The 21,537-nt window shown below is 44.8% G+C and overlaps 1 protein-coding gene across 1 annotated transcript in view; it reads right to left on the reverse strand.

Moving 5' to 3' along the window:
- The window catches only part of LOC126533597 (venom metalloproteinase antarease TserMP_A-like), a 72,886-nt gene that overhangs the window by 34,112 nt on the left and 17,237 nt on the right, over positions 1–21,537 (reverse strand). The window contains exons 3-4 of the mRNA XM_072284671.1: positions 6,398–6,567; positions 5,507–5,599 (exon numbers count right to left, since the gene is read on the reverse strand). Coding sequence (XP_072140772.1) covers positions 5,507–5,599; positions 6,398–6,567 — 263 coding nt within the window. The remainder of the gene's footprint in view (positions 1–5,506; positions 5,600–6,397; positions 6,568–21,537) is intronic.

The raw sequence follows: 21,537 nt of genomic DNA on the forward strand, positions 1-21,537 counted from the left end.
TATGCCTAAATGCTCAATTTTAGTTAGTTCTTGTTCCTCATATATGACAAACTTTCCTATGTGCCCCAGTTTATCTATTTAAGCACACTTGATGACTGAAGAAAGCGATCCAGCGCGTACTTACGTGGTGGCTGAGAAGCCAATGAATGAGAAGCGAGTGTGGTATTGAATACAAGTCGGCGTCTCAGCCGCGCCACATCTCTCGTTTCTGGCTTCACACAAATCGAGAGGATGCTAACTACACTACCACACTGACTGCGGTTAAATGTATAAGCCACTGTTATTCGTAATCGACCAAGAAGCCAGCAATATGACCAAGTGGTGTTGATGAAATGGAATGATATTACTGTGAAATGCGATTTTATTTTCTTCCCCAGATAACGTTCTTTCGTAATTACGATAGCACTTTCATAGGAAAAAGCGGATACGCACCTAAACTTAATTTGTATGGCGTCGATACTGAATAAATCAGCTCGTGGGATTAGGCTACTATTAAAATCTACGGCATATCCTAGTCTGACAACTCTATGAATAAACCCTCTATACGCCCATTCATACACATTTTAATATGCTGCTTCTCCTCACGGGGCAACACTAAATGCATCCGTCGTGCTTTACGCTGATACCACACTGCCAGTTGATAAAATAAACGAGTGCTCTTTAGATAATCCACCAATTCCACAATAAACACCTTCCAATAACAATCATTAACAAAAGTCACTCCCTAAATCTCGCTGCAAGATATGCTACACACATTACTTTTAGACTCCTAAACCAAGAACAAACACTAAATGTGCCGCGAATAAAGCTTCAACGTTACTACAGAATACATTACCCATTGACCTTAGAAATGTTCTGCCACTAGTTTATTCTTTTATTCGATTTACACGCTTTTTTACACTAATACATTTCTATTGTTATCTACGGTTGTTTATCTGCATCTTTACGCTCGTATTTCTGTATACATAGGTATATATACACATGCTAACCTATGTACAGACCCACACATAGATACACTGAGGTTTGATGGTTACACAGAAGGAAGTCTATTTTAGGGTTGTGAGGCAAAACCTTTTACTAATTTGTGCCCACATGTATGTGTAAGTGTATATACATAGACACATTAGCAGGCTTCCCCCTCGCAATCTTGGAATAGACTTCCTTGTTTATAAACACCAAACTGAAATTAACAACGTATTAATTGTGCAATTAAAGAATAACTTTATGTAACAATAAATAAAATGAAATAGAATTCATAATAAGTTATCTACCTAGGACAGCGTCACCTGTCGAACAAGTAGTGTTCGCCCATTCAAGAAATCCCCCAGAATAGACCAAGCTGCTCTATATGCAGCACATATTTCTTTCTTACATACAGAAAGTCCCGGGTATCATACCCCAGCCATGAAAAAAAGACGGATTCCGTACGAATAACAGCAAGTGTATGCTTTTTGGAGCTTTAGCGGGAATTCGGCAAAGTTTCTTGCTGTCCCTCAGGTCTAATTACGTAAGAGTGGATACCTAAGCACGAATTTGTGGTCCTAGTCTTGAACACCTTGAATTATGTAGCTGTAGAAAACTGTAAAAAACATTATGCAGATCCCAGGCACTGTGGAAATCGATGTAAGTGAAGCTTTCGGTGCTCGTTGGTTTGACGATAAGTAGTGGTGCTGTTCACGGCGAAAGCTTAATTTCTTCAACGTTTAGTCTAACACGAGATTGGTGAGTTGATGTCAAACATTACCTTGCGTGTAGCACTGCTGTTTTCTGTGTAGTACACAGAACACACAGGGAGAGGTGTTTGCTCGACGCGTTGTTGTACTCCATATTTCATGACCTCCGAGAGGATTGAGCATTGTCATTTCCTCACATGGCACATCGCATTGTGGCAGAAGTATTAAACTTGAATTGGATTATCAATTCTGATAATGTTAATAAGCACTGATAACGACTGATAAGGGTCGTGTCATGTCCTATCATAAGGACGGATAAAGGTTGATAAAAGATTTGATAGTCCGATAAGGTTGATAACAACTGATGATGTTTGGTAAGGGTCGGATGTGCTCCGATAAGGTTGATAACGACTGCTAAGGGTTGATAAGCTTTATACTGGTCGGATCAAGTTTCATAACATCGACAATGAAACTGGGTCGCATGGGCATGAGCAAGTGACACACTGCTTACGCATACTTATACAACTCCCAGAGGAGATTTTCTGCGTATATTTTTCCACCAGAATGGAAACACCCGCGAAACAGGAAAGCGAAAATTAGTTCCACCCGAACGGAGCAGCATCGAAGCCGATACCAAGGTTGAGCGTTGTACTGAACCTCTGGACACCTCCAGAGGCAGTAATCGAAGGGCACGACGAAGCGACACGTTGACGCGAAGCAAAGAGTGCCAGGAAAGTGCTGTTGCGCCGCAGAAGCGATAGCCTGGGCTCCATTAGGCGCCTCACGACGTTAGCGCATCGAGCCCTCATGCGTATCGAGCTCAAGCGCAGGGCGCAGGTGCGCTTATGAAGGTTCGCTCTATGCGGGTGCCTTGAAGAGCACCACCTCCTCACTATTGTGCGGGCGGAATCTGCAGCAAATGCGCTATCACTTGCAGCTTGAGAGGCAGAGAGAGAATGCTTAATGGCAGAAAGCTGGAGAGGTCGGCCTTCCCTCCTTTCGCACAAGAACCACTTCTCTATCAGGTCGGCCTGAGTGAAGTGCCTTTAGCCTGCTACTCCACGCTGGTGAAGGGGTTTGGGGAATAACAGAGATAGGATGTGCAGAGGAAGGAGGGTGGTGGTATGACGAATATAATGAGGACAACATACCGTTTCCGTGCAACGCGTGCGTGCACAATTTACAGCATAGCATAGTCGTCTTCGCGGGCACAGGGAGAAGTTACTGCTTTGTAGCTAGGAGACTGTCTCTAGCTTTCATAATTTTCGCCGCTGTTAGCGCCACTGGCGTATATAAACAAGACAGTAGGAGCTGCAGGGCGTTGATTTTTTCTCGCTGCATAGCTTTGAGGACAGAGTCCGGTGGTTATATATGAGTGCACTGTCCTTGCTCGCGCAGACAGTCGAAGGTCCATGTGCGCGGCGGCAAGCGTGGCCATACATTTGATTCCAGGTTTGCGCGACTGGCTTGGAGCAATGGTTTGGAAAGAACTGTCGATGCTGATTCAACTAACTTCTGCTGGGCCTGCGCCATTGGAGCCAGGGAGCTCTCGTTTGGACCAACAGCTTGTCCACGCCGACGACGCGTTCGTCTCCTCCGGTGTTGCACTAACCCTACCACCTACTTGGGGGGCATACTTGTCCTGCTGATTTGATTGAGTATATTGATCTCCTTTTTCTGTTTAGGAGGACCCTCGTAATTAGCCTTGTGATGTCCATCGCAATTCTAGAACTTCGTTTCTCTTACTGTGCATGAAGATACATCATAGCTGCCGGCACAGCGGAGCCGTCTGGCCTGTGCAGACAGTGCTGAGATGGCCTAGCTTAGGCCCTCGTGACATAGCAAGGATTGGGGCACATAAGGACCCAAGGGGTGTTTCACGTAGCTCACCTTGACATGATCCCGTAGAACAGGATCTTGACATGATCTCCCTCGAAAAGAAGCTCGACGGTCATCGAGCGACCTAAGCGGTGAAAATCGATGACCTTCACTGCATCGGGAAGAACACCTGCCCGAGTGCGACCACTGTACAGGATGAGCGACCGGACTTCTATGTGTCCTAGTATGCGCACGGTTTTCAATTTTTCTTGAGTGGCCTGCGTTGCTTCTTCTACAGTGTCTAAATTTTTATTGGTGTTGAAACGCACTTAGTTAATTCCTTTGGGAGCCATATTACCAAGGGAAGTGTTAAGGATCGGTCTGTGTACAGAATTTAAATTCTTAGACACGTCGAGGGGCACAAAAGCAATCTTGTAAATCGGAGTGGGGCCCTGCTCGCTCACGTCTTTGGTTTTCTTGGGGTCTTTTCTCTTACGTCGCTTGTCCTCCACGACGATGTAGTCTTTGTCGGAGTCCATTGGCTCGCTGTTGGAGAAACAGGAACCGGCCATCTCCATGTGCTAGTGGCAAGCCTTACATGATATTCCTACGGGACGCAGTGCGAAGAGGCTTGCTCGACGCAAGTCATGGTGGGCTGTCGGTCATCGCCTCAGACGACTTCTCCTCCAACAATCACAGTTAAGCCTCCACTATGACAAAACTATCGCAGCAAGGCCCAAAAAGCTAGGCTTGCTCAATCAGTTCGTCTTCGTCTTCCCCTTGAAGCTTGAAGTGTATGTCCCGTCTGTGCAGACGGGTTTATTCGCCATGGTGTCGGATGTGCTCATACCTACTCAGCAGGAACGCTAGTGCTTGTGCGCACACAAAACTCATGACAACAGTGGAAGGCGGAACGCTGTCCCCGCTCCACTGCTTGGTCGGTTAAGCGGCGCACAAGGGGGCGTCCACTTGGCTTTATTGCGTCCACTGCCAGGTGCTCTGCGCGTTACTGTGCTCCAATACTGGCCGTAGAGGGCAAAGTAGACGGTGAAGCTGACAGCGGACATATTAAGTCTCACCCAAATTCTCACGAAGACGTCAAAAAAGATAGCTTCGCGAAGACAGCCTCGAAGCCAATTACAATGCAGGCTGCTTTCCTGTCCAAAAAAGATGGCGGCTGAGCAGGACGCTTGGAAATCCGACAGAGGGGTCGTCTGCGCACAAAGAAACGTAGACACGCTTTCCTGCGCCCTTAACGTAAGCCAAACCGGGTTTTTCAAAGGTTGTCAGGCACAAAGACATAAAATGCAGAAATATTGCGCGATTTTCTGAACTTTTTCTTGCCGCCGCGAGGTGACGTCACGTCACAGAAGCGTCTTCCATACCCCTTCCGAAGGTTTCGGAACGCGATCCATTACACGGCATTGAAGCTGTCTCCTGTTATCTCCTTAGGTGTCTACGTAGACTGTCTCCGATGCTGGCCGGAATAGCCACACACGTTATAGCGAAATTTTTTACCCGTCACCGAGTGGACAATGCGACAGCACGACGACGACGAAGGAACGAATGCGCGCTGAGTGTGCGTGTAATTTCCATCGAAGTAAAATCATGTGACAGCCCTCCTAGGTGGTCAGGAAATCTACTCATGCTCGATACTCAATGCCACGCGCTTTCTCGATGGTCGCGCGCAATAACCGCCATGAACTGAATTTTCGTACATTTGCTCGCTATTTCCCTCTTCTTTATATATATATATATATATATATATATATATATATAGTCATATCATAAGAAGCCAACAAACACTGACACCAAGGACAACCTGTTGTCCTTGGTGTCAGTGTTTGTTGGCTTCTTATGATATGACTAATAAAAATCGAGACCCTCGGTTAACCCCCTCTCTTCTCGTTTATATATATATATATATATATATATATATATACGTAGCGCACCTATATATTACGAAAACACACAGGGTGAAACTTGAGGCAGCTTCTGCTCTCGGGTATACATACCACGCGCAACACGCCATCTTCTTCAGAAACTATGACAGCCGCGAGCTGTCTACTGTCGTGATACAGATCTTGCTGCAGTGTTTCAACGTCGAACTGTAAGAACAATAATCAAGCATTTAGTTGAAAGCTAATCAAAAGACATAGCGATAATGAATGTGGTATCCCGGGAGCCTTCACAAAACAGCTGAATATCCTAATAGCGGATCCTGCTCGGCAGCACATGCCCTATATTCTTCTTCCACGGTCTACAGCATGAAACCTGCGCAGCTCCCTGGTGTTAAAAAGCATTGAAGCTTTACGCGGGCTTCAGGTAAAAGCACATCGAGGAAACTTATAAATGTATGTACAAACTGCCATCAAACAAACACTGTCCAGAAAGCTGATGATTAAGATAGAGAAAGCTGTACTAGTTCAGAAACTACGATAGCTATATGTCTATATTACATGCAATGCAAAGTTAGGCCATAAACTCCATTATGTGGTGATTGTCTTTAGATCAAGGGACCGCATGCGCTTTTGCTCTAATATTCATTAAAAGTGTTTTGCAGAAATTCTTGTATAATCGAATAGATTGTGAAATCGTCAACTAGCTCAGATGGCCAGCTTTTTAACATATGTATGTAGTGAAGCTTGAAGAAATGAAGCGCCAAATTTGTATCCGCAAATCGTCATTGGAGTGCGCTCATTTGTGCTCGCAAACGTAAATAGCTTTTACGAGAACTAGTATTATTGGGACATTCAGGTCATTTAGGTTCTGAGAAGGTGATTGCATCGGCTACTCATTTAAGAGCTAATAATTGGCCATATATATATATATATATTATTTCTAGTTAAATGTATACTTAAAACAATGTAACTTCCGACAGGGAAAATACGAAGTTTCTTTCTTACGTATCTGTATTCTGAAACACCCTGGCGATACTTTCGCAGGAAGAACTCTTCATGAAGAATGGAGCTTGGCTGAAGGTTCAATGTTATTTCGTCGTTTATTTTCAGAACTTTTGTGTTTTCATCTCTGCCTTCAAACAGCTTGGGATAAACAACAGCTCGGTATGAAGGCGCTGAAAAATCGTCAAACCAAACATTCGGTTAGTGCATATCTTTACTTACAATGACGCTCGCGCCACTCTCTATCGCTGACACTGACACCAACATAACGTTTTGCAATAGAGAAAAATCACATCGCAGAAGATTAACATATCATGTAGCACAGAAGGGAGAACTCCTTCAAAAACATTCACAACCTTAGTCACCAGCCCAAGCCCATGAAATGTCACACAGGCATCTAGCAAAAAGCTGCAAATTCAGTGGGTGTCGCGATTGGAGGACACCTTTAAGTACATGTCTTTCGGCACGACAAACTGCTCCCTCCGCAAGTATTTACCGTATTCCAAAAAGCAGATCACGCATCTTCATCTTTCTGTCTAACAAAAAGAACATGCATTCGAAGTTTAACTAACTGCAAGTGCCCGTTTATTAGCGCATCACAAAATACAAGTTTCGAAGCAGCACGTCACAGGCGAACTGTGATGAAAACATTGCGACGGCAGTCTCACCATTGGGCACCAAAAATACTTTACACCTTGGTGTGCATGTGTTTTCGCCCAACAATTATAGTCATCAATCTTGAGCACGATTCCTTTCTTTATTCCTCGGCGCCCACGACTTTTCTGTGAGGAACGCTATGTCATACTGGTACGATAAAGTCTATATTGAGGAGGATGTACCAGTAGCGCAGTTTTAAAAAAAATGTGCAGATCCCCTGCACTGTGAGAATCGACGTTATGCGAAGCATTTTGCCGGTACCTGGCTGTCCAAAGTCCATGTTTTGTAGTGGTTCGCGCTGGAACCAATTCGATCAGGCTGCTTGTTAACTTGGAGAAAGAGTGGAACGTCACTGCGCGAGGGTGACAAATCAACGCGCGGAGATCTGCCAGGAGTTGACGTCATCACTTTTGTTTGTACTTTGGAGGCGACATTTTGATCAGGATATTGCTATTTCGACATAAAGATGGGTTTGGTTCAAGTATTTGCCCGTTTCACTTCCAGTAACTACTGTGAACTTGTGACCCCGACAGCCGCTGGTGGTTTAATCTGACAGTGCGTCGTTTTATTTTTACTTGTTGTTTCGTCGTTAGGTGGTGCGCTACAGGTTAAGCAAAAGAGGCGCTTCTTTTTGTGAGGGCGTAGGGTGTTAGAGTGTTAGGGTGTTAGGCTGTAGGCCGCGGCTCTAATGAGATTCTGTTGCATCGGGGCTCAGCTTACGGCGGAAAATTGATGAGAGATACGTCAACGCATCACACATCTTGGGGAATTTTGCCGCGGTTAATAAAGCGCTACTTGACTGCGGGTTCCTGCCGGTACATACAGACAGACAGACAGACAGAGACAGACAGAGACAGACAGACAGACAGACAGATACTGTCAAAGTGCAAATGTTCGCCAAGAGATGCCTCGCATTTAGAAAGTTAAAAGAGCATACATAAGCATTTGGGATCAAGCAATACCACACTGCATGGGAGGATTGCACGATATAGAGGGCGATGAGTACATTTTCCAGCACAGCTTTTATATATATTTGCGCACGGTGGTTGTCGAGTGGCTATTGCATTCCGCTGCTTAGGTGTCCGGTGTGGTCCCTGCCTCGCCGACCACGTTTTGGTGGGGTTGAACTTCAGTGACGCTTATGTACTTAGATGTGAAAGCACAATATTGAACCCATGTCGCATAGCTTTGACGGCAGTCCCCCTTTACAGCCTTCCTCATATACAAATAGTGGTTTTGCATATAAAACGCTAGAATTTAGGTACGTTTCAATACGGACTTCCGCTGTCCAGAGTGCACACATTGAGGCAAAGTAGCGTTCTTGCACGCACCATTCTGTCCAGAGTGCACACATTGAGGCAAAGTAGCGTTCTTGTACGCACCATTCTGGCTCGCACACGAAGTGTCTGCGAGCCAGAAGGCTATTTCTCTAGCTCAGCTGTCTTTTCCTTATTTCTGCGTACATCTTTGGAGAGCCGGCATGGTTCGTGGTACGGATGCAAGTTGACGTCCCCGTGCCTCTGCCGGGAATGGCGACTTCAGCGGCGGCTGTGTCTAGGAAGCGGACCGGCCTCCAGAGCGACACCGACGGCGATGACACCAGCGTCTACTCGCTCAGCAGTGAGGACTTCTCTGATGACGCCTTCGAGCTTGTGCGGAGCCCTAAGGCGAAACGAAGACACACCACCAGGACATCCATGTCTTCTAGCACGCCAACGGTAGGACCAGCTCAGAATACCGCAGTCAGTACGATTCTATTTGTACCAGAACTCGCTATCGACAACCTGAGGCGACTCAACAGACAGTCCGTATCGGTGCTACTTGAAGCGGTGGCGCCAAATCAGATAGCAGACGTTAGAGTCAACACACGAAAAAATGTGTTAGCTATCGACGTCACACATGATGCTGCGCTGAGAAATTTGACTACAGTTACAGAACTAGGTGGCGTTAAGCTCCGCTCGTACATCCCCCAGAACAGTGGTTCAACTACTGGTGTCCTCTACCACGTGGACGTCTCCATCTCCAGCGCCGACTTGCCGATCCTAGTGAAGCCTGCCGTTGATGGCGTCGCCATAACACATGTGTATCGCCTCGGCACATCCCGCTGTGTGAAAATTATATTCAAGGGCGAGACTCTCCCTTCGCACGTCAAGGTGGGCCACTTTAGACACCCTGTGCGACCATTCATCCCAAGGCCACTGCAATGCCGCAATTGTATGAGGCTGGGACACGTGAGTGCCGTGTGCGAGAACACGAGAGTTTGCTCACGCTGCAGCGAGCCCCACGCTGCAGACTCTTGTGCAGCCACGGTTCTCAAATGCACCAATTGCCTTGGGTCCCATGATGCTTCCTCGAAGGACTGCCCCAAAATGAAGAATGAAAAGGCGATCTTGAAGCAGATGGCGAGAGACCATTCGTCTCGTCGGGAAGCTGTTGCGGCCGTTAGAAAGCGACGCTCCCGACGCCGCCGGACTTCAAAGAACGCTGATACCTCTATGAAGAGTACGTCCCATCCGACAACACCCCCTCCTCTGCCCCCTAGGCCTGGGGCAATTCAATCTAAATCGGACAAGGCCATGGCGGAGAACAATACAACTTGGTCCTCACTACTAAAGCAACAGCCAAAGCCAGAACAACAGCGGAAGTCACAACCGAAGCCACAGCTGATGCCGTAGCCGATGCCACAGTCGGTGGTACGGCCGATACCACAGCTGGAAGAGATGCCACAGCCGGAGGCGATACCGCAGCCGATGCCACAACCGGAGGCGATGCCGCAGCTGATGCCACAACCCGAGCCGGAGCCACGTCAAGTGATACAGCTACACACGGCTGTAGAGCGAACAGCGCGGGTTCCTGACAAATTGCCCGAAGAAGACCGGCAAGTCGTTATGATGCTCCGGTCTCTGATGAATACCCTTTGAATACTCGTAAATAACCTGCACACTCCGTCAGCGCGAAGTGCATTGCAAGTGCTGAATGCTCTCAATTCAGTACGTGCAACTCTTGAGTAAGCATCATGGCTCACCCGCATCATTATACTCGCACTGAAGTCAGAACGGCTGGGGTTTAGCTTAAAAATATACTGCCACGTACTGCAACGTAGTGCTGACGCCCACCGGATCCTTGGTCTTCACTGGTAACTTCAACGTGCATCACCAGCTATGAACCACCAAGATTGACGGCAGCCTAACGTATCGACGGAGCACTTGCTTTGACTTGACTGATTTCCAAGCACTTTGCTGCGTGCACAGACAGTGTTCCCTCTATCCCGCTTTCTTTCTTTCTGTTCCCCCTTTCCCTTCCCTCAGTGTAGGGTAGCAAACCGGACGCGCGTCTGGTTGACCTCCCTGCCTTTCCTCTCTTTGCTATCTCTCTCTCTCACCATTACATTGAAAAATAAAATTCACTTTTTTTACTAAAAGGTACCAACATAAAATGGAGCCATATTTGTGAACGTGACTGTTATGTGCTCTTAATCGACGTGAAAATGCCTTTCTCTCTTCAAGGAAGAATACGTGTTGCTTTTGCGAACGCCTAATTATTCCTGGGGAGGATGGCTCGTAGTGACACGTGTATCACAGAAGAAGCTCAAAAGCAATCGTTCTGTGACATACGAGAGAATCAAAACTTGCCCTTCCTACTGCTTTAAGGTAGCTTGACGACACGTCTTTTAGAAAACAGAAGAACCTGGGACAGCGATATGTCGCGTGTGCCATGTACAAGGCCATAAAAGCGCTCCCCTGCGCTTCTTGAGGTCCACCGACTTATATTACCGCCAGTGGGAGACTGAACAATAGACTTCGTACATATGTTTTTGTACATGGTGTCAACGTCTCTCCTTCGCATATACCGCGCCCTTTCCCTTCCCCAGTGTAGCGTCACCATCGCGGCACAGGCTGCTTTACCTCCTTGCTTTTGTCACCCCAACCTCTCTATATATATTTCGTACATGTACTCGAGAAACGTCTAATTCTGAACACACCTGTTCATTAGAGCAATAAAACGCGCGACCAAATGTTTCTTGAGAGCACGTGCTTCCGGTTGCCACTGCGTTTGCTACGCCGTCTATGGAGGCTGTGGTATCAATGACTGTGCCATGTTTAACCACGTGGGAATGTTTGAATTGCCCCCGTCAGCCGTGACCGGCTGCCTTCGTGTTTACAACGGCTGCGGATGGCGTAAACACTGCATGACTCTTCCCAGCTGATCACGCCTTATATACAAAAGGTGCAAGCTAGCGTAAACGGTACACAGCATTTGTAATAAAGCCTTCTGTATTCGAAGCCACATCATGTGACACTTTCCGCCAAGAAAGAAGTAAAGACCATTATATAGTTTTCTCTGAATATTGCTTGACTTCTTCATTGAATGGAGTTGTTCAGTAATCTCACTGAAGTGCCACTTTCCCATATTTGTGGTTCAGTAACGTTTTCGGGTCAGATGTAATATGAGTACTATATTCTGCTTAATTGATCCATGGCTGCTGTAGATTTGTTCTTGCCGTTAATCTGACAAAGAAAAAAACATATTTTAATGTTTCCTTATAACTTGTACCAAATGTCAATTATCACTCTTCACTCGGTTACACTGGGACTCGTGCCGAAAATTCTGCTTTGAACATTAGTAAGCGTCCGGTGTGGATGACGTTATTGGATAGCACACTCACACATCCCACGTGTGAAATATGTGAGCGAATGAGTGGCTGTTGTAATTTGTGTGAGTGAGTTCTAGTTTATTCTAGTACACGTGTACTAGTTTATCTTTATCGGGCGACCACGTTTCACCGCCTAACAAATGTTATCGCACAGCGCTGGACGCGCCTGCAGGTATCGGAAGTTTCTGGAATGTTATCGATGGGTCCATCCGCTGTCTGTGACCGAAGGTTGTGTAATCTGATTGCATATGCGCGACGTAGAATAGTGTACACTTTGTGTAAGACACGCGGGTGCCAGCGATTTCTCTGGAGCATTCGACGACTTATCTATAAAAGCCGGCGCGCTTCACTCGCTGATGAGATTTCAACGACCGCCGATCGTGTTCGCCTTTATTGCTATTCTTGAAGTGCAACTTGCTTTTGTGGGCACAGGTTCGCCCAATAAAACGCTAGTTTCGCCATTCACTGTTTTGCTTTCTTCACCGTCTCTACCACGTGACAACATTCTTGTGCGAATTCCCACTATTTTTACTGAGATAATACACGGCTAGCCAATTTTTGGGGGAAATTTTGTCTAAAAATATCAACGCAAACATTTTCTGCAATCTTAAAACCTATGTTTGAAATAGCTATTCAATGGAAATTACATGCTTGAGTTCCAGCGCAAAGTTTACGAATTAATAAACACATAACAATGAGGACAACATTTTGCAGCCAAGCAGAATTAGCAAAACATCAATCAGCAGAAGCATGAGTGGTAGACTATTTTTTCTATGCATCTACAACGTCATTGCTAAGATTGTCAGAGGCTCAGCAGGTTTTACTACATCGTGTCAGCTGCGTCAAAAATTCTTGCACCGCGTCAGTTTCACACATATCTTTGAAAAATGCCTCTCTTTTCCAGATAGCCTTCTTTTTCTGTCTGGGGTTTCCGTCCTATATGCTCTTCCTTTTTTTCCGCAATAAAATACACTTGTGGCTTTTCGTTTTTCAGAAACACGCCGTATTCCGCAGCCTTTCTCGTCCTTGCCAGGAGCGGTCTCCCGGCTTCCGTAATCTTGATTTGGTTTCATTTGCAGAGCGTGACAGAGTATTATGCCATCAATGGCGTCCTTGAACTCGGGACAATGAGTGGAGAAGATGAATTGGGGGCGCTCAAACGTGCCGTCAATTGCAAATACGTGAAACAGACTTGAAAACGCATCTTACACAAAGCACATCGAAGGATTCGCCAAACAGGTGAAAACATCAAAATCAGTGGGACATCCGTGCGACGAACATGTTACAATGAATTGAACACGCTGAACTACAAGGGTAGAAATTGTCCTGCGCTGACAAAGAAAATGCAAGAAGCATGGCAGCAAATATGCCAAAAGCTTGCGTGGTGCTATGTGGTGTTGTGTAATCAGCGCATTGTATTATCCAACTACAAAATTTTAGCGAATCTAGGACCGAAAAAATGACAAGACCATGGTTTAAAGTGTCCAGGCAGCATGCCAGCGCGGAAGAATCATGCGTAGGTTCCGTCATCCAAAGCAAGTGATGATCTGTCATCATGTTCACGGAAATTTAGAGCATGTTGACATTACAGAAGCGGAGAAAGTGTGCAAGAAAAGTTACCCGGACGGCGTCCGGAAGGGAAACACTTCACCTCTAGTCTACCAAGACCTTTATTTTCTCAACAAGACTGCACCCTGACCCAAACAAAACAAACAGTGCAAGAGTGATGCAGAAACACACTTCCAGATTTTACGCTGCCCAGTATTGACGAACAAACTTCCATAACCTGAATGCAATGTACTGTGCTGCTTCAAGCTACTTGGAGAGCACGGACCGCAGAATTGCCCATCACAATTTGCAGTTCATCAAACGCTAACTCCTAAAATAATGGTCCACAATTCTGTCTTTTCGTGGCGGATTCCTAAAGGAGGAATTCTTGAATAGTGGAAAGCCCATACTGCTATTTTGTTTACACCTAACATGCAGCGATGATATTTTTTTCATAATCGTTACGTATTTGACTGCCTAACAAAGCTGTCCAAGAACTTTCGTCGCGCACGCTATGAGTATGCCAGCATGCGATAGGCATCAGTCAACTAACCAGCCTTAAGTACGGAGAGCACGCTGAACAGTGGTGTTTGGCATAATTATGTGTAATAGATTAGCCATGTGCGTATATAAACCACAAAAAGTATCGCTGCTGCTAAAGTATACTCCGCCATAGCTCGGCCGTACTAACTTGAATTCCTACTCCTGTGTTTAGTTTTGAGTATTGTAGAACCAATAGCGCGTATTATGTAGGCAAAGCAGAATATACAGAAACGCCAGATTTTCTTAACATGGGTAACATTAGTTAGAGGTAACATATGCAAGGCAGGAGGCAGGTAAGCTCTAACAAGCAACAAAAGACCCAATAACGAAATGACAAAGCTTGAAATTATCCACCTCAAGAGATCAGATAGAATTCACTGAACTCTCAAAGCTGATAAACAAGAAGAAAGTTAGCGATATTCGAAATTATAACTCAGGAAAAATTAAGGGAGCGGTAAAGAATGCATGCAGCATGAAATCGGTGGAAGAAAACTTGTGATAGGGCAAGGCAAGATGGACAGGGTACTGTCATCTGCACTTTCTATGATACAGTAAAAGCAGCAGAAGAAAGGACACAGAGGCTCATTTTATAGCTAGCGATGAAGTTATAACGACTTTGTAAGACATGCCCCAGAGAAAAGTCGCAGAAGATGAAATACCAGCGGATTTATTTGAAGATGAAGGACATACGAGGCTTGAAAAGCTTGCGGCTTCTTATACACAATGTCTCACGAGTTCAACTGTACGAAAGAGCTGGAAGAATGCCAACATTATACTAATCCATAAACAGGGAGACGTTAAAGAATTGAACAATTATAAGCTCATAAACCTGCGTTCACGAAATATTCACCAAAATAATTTCCAATAGAATTGCAACGACACCAAGAACAACTGGTCATACGGTCGCCATAACATGTTTATTCTCACTTCTTCCTCCTCCACTCTTCAAGGCCTCCGCTGGCATCAGCTTTCTCTTCAGCCTTACACTCCCCCTGTTTTCCTTGTTCACCCCTGCTGGGGAGATAGCGGAGAACATTGCTTAGAGCCGCGAATTCTAGCTGTCCGTTATTAAGGTACCCAATAGTCTTAAGCACACCCTGTCGTCCCGATGTTTGCACGACTTTCAAGGACCAAGTGTTTCTGTATTGCTGCCGCGTAGCGCCTTCTGTACAAGCACAAGCGAAACATCAACCCGGTGCCCTTTGTGTCCCTTGTCAAATTGCAACTTCATCGTTTTTTTATATTTATTTTGTTCTTCGTTACTTTTAGGGCACTCAGACAGACGCATGTTGTCCTTAATTCCAAGTTCTTTGTCAGCGGCCAGCGTTGGCACTTTGCCACAAGCAGCAAAACGATGGCTACAGCTAAGACTAGTAGTGTTCGCCCTGTCACGATGAGCCACAGCCGCTTCAAGACAGCATTTCCACCATCCTTAAAACTTTGGATACATAAACATAAACTGCTTAAGGTCACTGATTACTCTCTCGGCCATTCCATTTGCCTGCGGGTGATATGTAGCACAACGTCATAGCGTAACACCCCGGCTATCTGCCCACTGCTGAAGTTCCTTGCTTAGGAATGCGGGTCCATTGACTGATATCAGAACTCTCAGCATGTGAATACATTGTGCGATCAAGAAAGGCCATAGCGCTGTTCGCGTCTTCTCCTCCTGGGCGCCCTCCTGCCATTCTAGTGCCCTGTTTTACTGCAACCAGAAAATATTGTGTCTTTCGAACTCCAGGACCCTTCTTCTTCAGTTCTGCAAAGTCTACGTACACAACTTCAAAGGGTTTATCGGAATTACATCACAAAACTACTTCGTTGGGTCACGGCCGCCACTCATAGCCTTGTTTACTTGGCACAATTGAGTGACACGACTTGACGTAGACTTCGATGTCCTTTCTCATATTATTCCATATGAAGCTCTGAAGAAGCCTCTTACACGTCCACCAAAAGCCGTCATGACAACCATATTCAGGGCTGTCATGATATAAGTGAAGTACTTTTGGTATTAGCGTCGCATGGCACAGTGAACCTTCCATCCTCGAAGTGCAGAGGCTCGTACCCTTCCTATAATTTTGTCAAGTTTACCATTCCATGTCGAACCTCAACTACCGACCGAAACAGGGAATCTGCATCTGTAAGATGACTACCTGCACGGGGAAGGACCTCAAAGTCGTATTGTTGAAGTTCATTGGCCCAACGAGCCAGCTTCCCTCTGGGCTCTGACATAGATAAAAGATGGGTAAGTGCTTGGTGGTCAGTGTACAACGTCAACTTCCTTCCGTCATATATGAACGGAAATAACGCGGAGGCACTAAAACGGCTAGTGCTTCCTTCCGAGTTGTCGAATAATTCAGCTGAGTAGGGTTGAATGTATAGGAGTAGTATCCTATAACTCGCAGCTGCTGAGTGAGACATTTCAAATCTCTTTGGTATAGAACTACCCCTGTACCAGAATTAAATGGATCCGTGTTCATCTCAAAAGATAAATTATGGTCCGGCAGGGTAAGAACAGTGTGGGAGGATATACGTTGTGCTAGTTCTCGATAAGTCTTTTCGCATTCTACGGTCCAGACAAAAGGTATGTCTTTGTTTGTGAGCTCCGTCAAGCACTTAGTTATCTTGGCGAAATCTTTAATGAAGCTCCTGAAGTGACCTGCGAGTCCAAGAAACACTTTGAGGGAGTGAATATCGTGTGGCTTTGTAAGCTTCGGGATATTTTGAACGGACTCCTGTTTGGTGCTCTTAGTAGCTCCGTTGACCACTCTTCCAAGGAAAACTACTCTTGACTTAAATAACGCTCTTCTCTTTTCATTTATCTTGAGTCCCGCATCACTGAGCGTTTGCAAAACTTTCGCCAGATGTTCGCAGTGTTCCTCTCCTGACCATGAGTATACTAGGATATTGTCAATTTAAACGTTGCAGAAGAGTCCCAAGCGTGGCTTCAAAACACCATTCATCATCTTTTGCAACGAGGCTGGAGGATTTTTCCAGCCAGATGGGACTCTGTTGTATTCATAAACATCACACGGTGTGATGAATGCTGGGAGCTTCTTCGTCTCTTCTCGCAGAGCCACTTGCCAGAAGCCCTTGCAAAGGTCGAGACGAGAAAAAAACTTTACAGCCTCCCGTCTCCTTAATTATTTCGTCTATATGAGGTATTGAAAGCAGAAAGATGACGGTCTGTTTGTTAATCTGCCTGTAGCCGGTGCAGAGAGGAAATGTTCCATCCTCTTTAGGCGCAATCGTGATCGGAGAAGCAAAAGAAAATGTGGAGGGGCGTATGACACCTGCGTCAAGCATATTCTGCAGCTCTTCTTTAAGCGAAAGCTTCTTGTCTCTCGGCATATTGTACGCCCTCCGCTTCACTGCTGTCGAATCTCGTAGTTCAAATGGAATTTTAACCTTTGACGTCGCTCTTGGGGAGCCTCCGACACAAATTAGCTACGGGTACATCCAAGGGACGTTTTCTGCTGCAGTGGGCTTGCAAGGATTTTCATCCAGGACAGTGAAGGAAGGCAACCGGTGATTGTCTTGCGTTGTGAGTTGGCCATCCCAGTAGAGGTTCCAACGGAGTTCTTGCATTGCCGGACGGGGCAAAAGTATCTGGTACTTCACACCGCTAAGAACTAGGGCTTTTACGGACGTGCTTTTGGCCTGACACGTAATGAGCCCATCCGCCCATTCATTGGGCACTTGTTTGTTTCCATCATACCCGTAGACCGTGACCGGATAATCTTTGGTTATATTTAACTCTTGGATCTCGTTCTTGTTGGCCACAGTGATTGACGCTCGGCTGTCCACGAGTGCTTTTACATCCTTTCCATTGACTTGTGCGGTAACACATCTCAGCTTGGCACGATCAGGGAGGAAAATTGTTTCCTGTAGAGTTGGCTAGAGGTCGTCAGGCATCATTTTAAATATTTTGTTATTCTTCTGTTTAGAAAATTCCTCCACAAATGAACCAGATTTGCCACGTGCCTTCCAAAAACTGTAACTTCGGAACCCCAGTACTAGAGATATTTCAGTGGCATTAACTTCTGTCGCCGCAGGTTGTCGTCCTGAACAAATTGCTTCATAATTGGCAGTAGGTCTTCTAGTGTTTGTGGTGCCCCAAGTTGAACTTGATGCTGTATACGCTTAGGAAGTCCCAGTATGGTGAGGGGCACGAGCGAGGAGTGTGACAGTGCAGAATCTGCTTCATGCAATAGCCTCGACTTTTCAAAAAATTACTGATGAACAAGGGCAGAAACGCACTTGAGAGCTATTGCCCTATTCCAACTTTCCAGCCTACTTGCAGAAAATATCGTCAAAAATTTTTCCTCTAGTCCGCTCAAGTATGTCTTGCCTTTTCGGTCAATCGGATCTCATACAAAGTCCTTGTAACGCTTCGGAGATACAACCGCATGTTCATAACTTTGTCAACATCATCCAGCCAACAATTACGGTCACATGTGTACTCATAGAAATTAAGCCAAGCCTGAGCACTCTTTGTCAATGACTCGTCGAAGACATTCGGTTTAATAAATAGCATGGGTGTCCTCAGAGACCGTTGGAGACCCGTTTGCCTTATTAGTTCCAACAGCTGTTGTTGCGCGCTGGCTGTCTTTTTTCTTACAAATCAATCACTTCACGTAAAATATATTTTGTTCTGGAAACATCTTTGTCTTTTTCGTAGGAATCTCGTTCTGTCCTCGTGAGTCCATTTCTGTGCACTTTCACGTCACGAGCTTCCTATTATTATGCGCGATGACCACTTCATCTTTGCAGTCACTGCTATTTATCTAGAGAGTACTCATCGCCGCTTGGTCGCCTCGAGCATGTATGCACGTTTTCGGGGAAAAAACACTCAAAGTTCACGCTAACAGGCCGACTTTCCACCATAGACGCAGTACGTCCCGCTCACAAGCTGGACACCATCCATATCGGTGGCGCTGATGCTGACACACATTGTCCTTGGGAAACCGGAGTGATACATCAGGCTATTAACACAATATCGCGAAGTAGACTACGCCAACTTCATCGCGACACCAAGAACAGTCATAAGGCCGTCATTTTTAGTGACGAAAAGCCCCTAGATAAGTCTACACATTTTTCTGATAGTTCTCCATTTATGGAATGTATAACTGTGACAAGTGACGGTATTGTGAAAACTATTGAGCATTTACCATCGTTTTCTAGTCCAGGTCCTGATGGTATTTGTACTAAGCTACTAAAAATGACAAAGCATAATTCTGCTCTTACTTACACTATTGTTTCAAGAGTCTCTCGACACCACCGAAATTCCAGACGACTGGAAATTGGCACATGTCATACCAATATATAAAACCGGCGACGAAAACAAGCTAACAAACTATAGGCCTATATCCCTTACGTCTGTTGTATGCAAACTATTTGAACACGTGATATTTTCTCAAATCATGCAGTACATGGCTAGCAACCACATTCTATTTGCAAGCCAGCATGGTTTTCAACGAGGCCGGTCATGTTAACCCCAGCTTCTTGAGCTAACTACAGACATTCACCTTAACCTTCACGAACTTACAGAAACTGACGCCATATTTAGAGATTTTGCTAAAGTCTTTGACCGTGTGGCTCATAACCGCCTCATATATAAAATGAAGGTGAATAATGTTGACGAAAAAGTAATAAACTGGGTTAAAGAATATTTAAGTAGCAGTTGACACGCTGTCGTAATCAATAATGTCCGTTCGTCATTTCAACCTCTTCAGTCCGGTGTGCCTCAAGGTTCCGTTTTGGGACCCACTCTATTTTTAATTTATATAAATGATATTCATCAGGGTATAGACTCAGAAATCCGGTTATGTGCCGACGATTGCGTTCTGTATCGGCCATTAAAATGTAAGGGTGACTGTGATAAACTACAAAATGACTTGAACAGGATTGAAAGATGGTGCTCAGACTGGCAAATGAGCGTAAATACCTCGAAAACTAAACTTATGAGATTTACTACTTGCAGTGAAATTACGAAACACATAATTTCTTAATGGTGAGGCTCTAGAAACTGCAGAATCATTTAAATATCTAGGTGTTCATCTTTCTCCGACTTTATCTTGGCATAATCATGTGGGTTGTATTGTTTCCGCTACATGCAAATCTCTTGGCTTCATTCGTCGAACGCTTCTTCAGGCTAATAATTATACTAAGCTTCTTGCATATACCACCGTACTTCGTTCAAAGCTTGAGTATGCCTCATTTCTATGGAACCCGCACCAAACACATCTTATTAACAAATTAGAATCTTTTCAGAACAAGGCAGCGCGATTTATTGCAGGTAACTCTTCACAATATTCAAGTATCACCAAAATATAACATGACCTACGACTCATCCCATTGCAGACTAGAAGAAAGATATCTCGGCTAACTTTCTTCCATCAGCTTTTTCATAACTCAAATATATTCTCTCAGGCACACATCTTACCAGCCAAAAGAAAGTTCACACGAATTGATCACGAATTTAAGGTCGAACAACCATTTGCACGTACTAAACTATTGCAGTTTTCGTGTCTGCACTTAGCCATTTCGGAACGGAATCATCTCCCAAGTAATATAGCTGAAATAACTGACCATATTATATTCAAACAAGCACTTAATGAAACATTCATACATTAATAACATTAACATTTCTTCCTGCATTTCTTCAGATGTCCGATTATTGTTTGCATAATCTAAGAATTATTGGCGTATGATGTTGTCGAATTAGAAGTGATGGAAATGTTGCATAGCATGTAATACTTCATATAAGGATATTCGACTTACAATGTATATTGTATGTCATTGTATATTGCATATCAATTGTTCTCCCCCCCCCCCCCCCCCGCTATGTAATGCCCAAGCTGGGCCTTTAGGGTAAATAAATGGAAAAAATTGAAAAAAATTACGTGTTTATTCTCACTTCTCCCTCCTCTACTCCTCAAGGCCGTCCGATCGCGTCATCTTTCTAATCAACCTTAGATAATTAGGGCAATACTTGACTTCACGGTAGCAAAAGAACAGGCCGTTTTCAGGAGAGGATATTCTACAATAGATCAAATCTATGTCATAAGTCAGGTAACTGAAAAATCTACGGAGTACAATTAACCTCTCTATATGGCTTTCATTGATCATGAAAAGGCATTAGATGTAATATAGATACCACTAGTCATGCACTCATTGCATCATCCATGAGTACAGAAGACATGCGTATACCTTGGAAATTATCTACAAAGATTCCGCAGCCACCTTGCTTTTCCACAAAAGAAGTCGAAAATTAGCGACTAAGAAAATAGTCACGCAAGAAGACACAATCTTTCCAGTGCTATTCACTGTTTGCTTAGAAGTATTCCAACTATTAGACTGAGAAAGCTTAGGAATGAAGATCAACGGTGACTATCTCAGCAACGTTCGGATTGCAGGTGACATGGGCCTGTTCGGCAATGCTGGGGACGAATTAGAACAGATGATTGACGACCTTAACGAAGAAATTATAAGAGTGGTTGAAAAATAACGTGCGGAAGACAAAGGTAATGTTCAGTAGCCTGCCAAGTGATCAAGAATTCATGGTCGCCAGTCGGCCTTTAGAGTGCGTGCAAAAGCACGCTAATCTAGTGCATTTACACACAGGAGACCTTGAGCATGAGACGGAGATTTACAGAATAGCCTGCCCGACTCTATTTCGCATACATGTTTATAATACGACTTCAAAACCTAAGTGGCCTAAATATTTATTTGCAGTCAA

Source organism: Dermacentor andersoni, chromosome 10 (genome assembly GCF_023375885.2).
Source record: "Dermacentor andersoni chromosome 10, qqDerAnde1_hic_scaffold, whole genome shotgun sequence".
NCBI lineage: Eukaryota > Metazoa > Arthropoda > Arachnida > Ixodida > Ixodidae > Dermacentor > Dermacentor andersoni.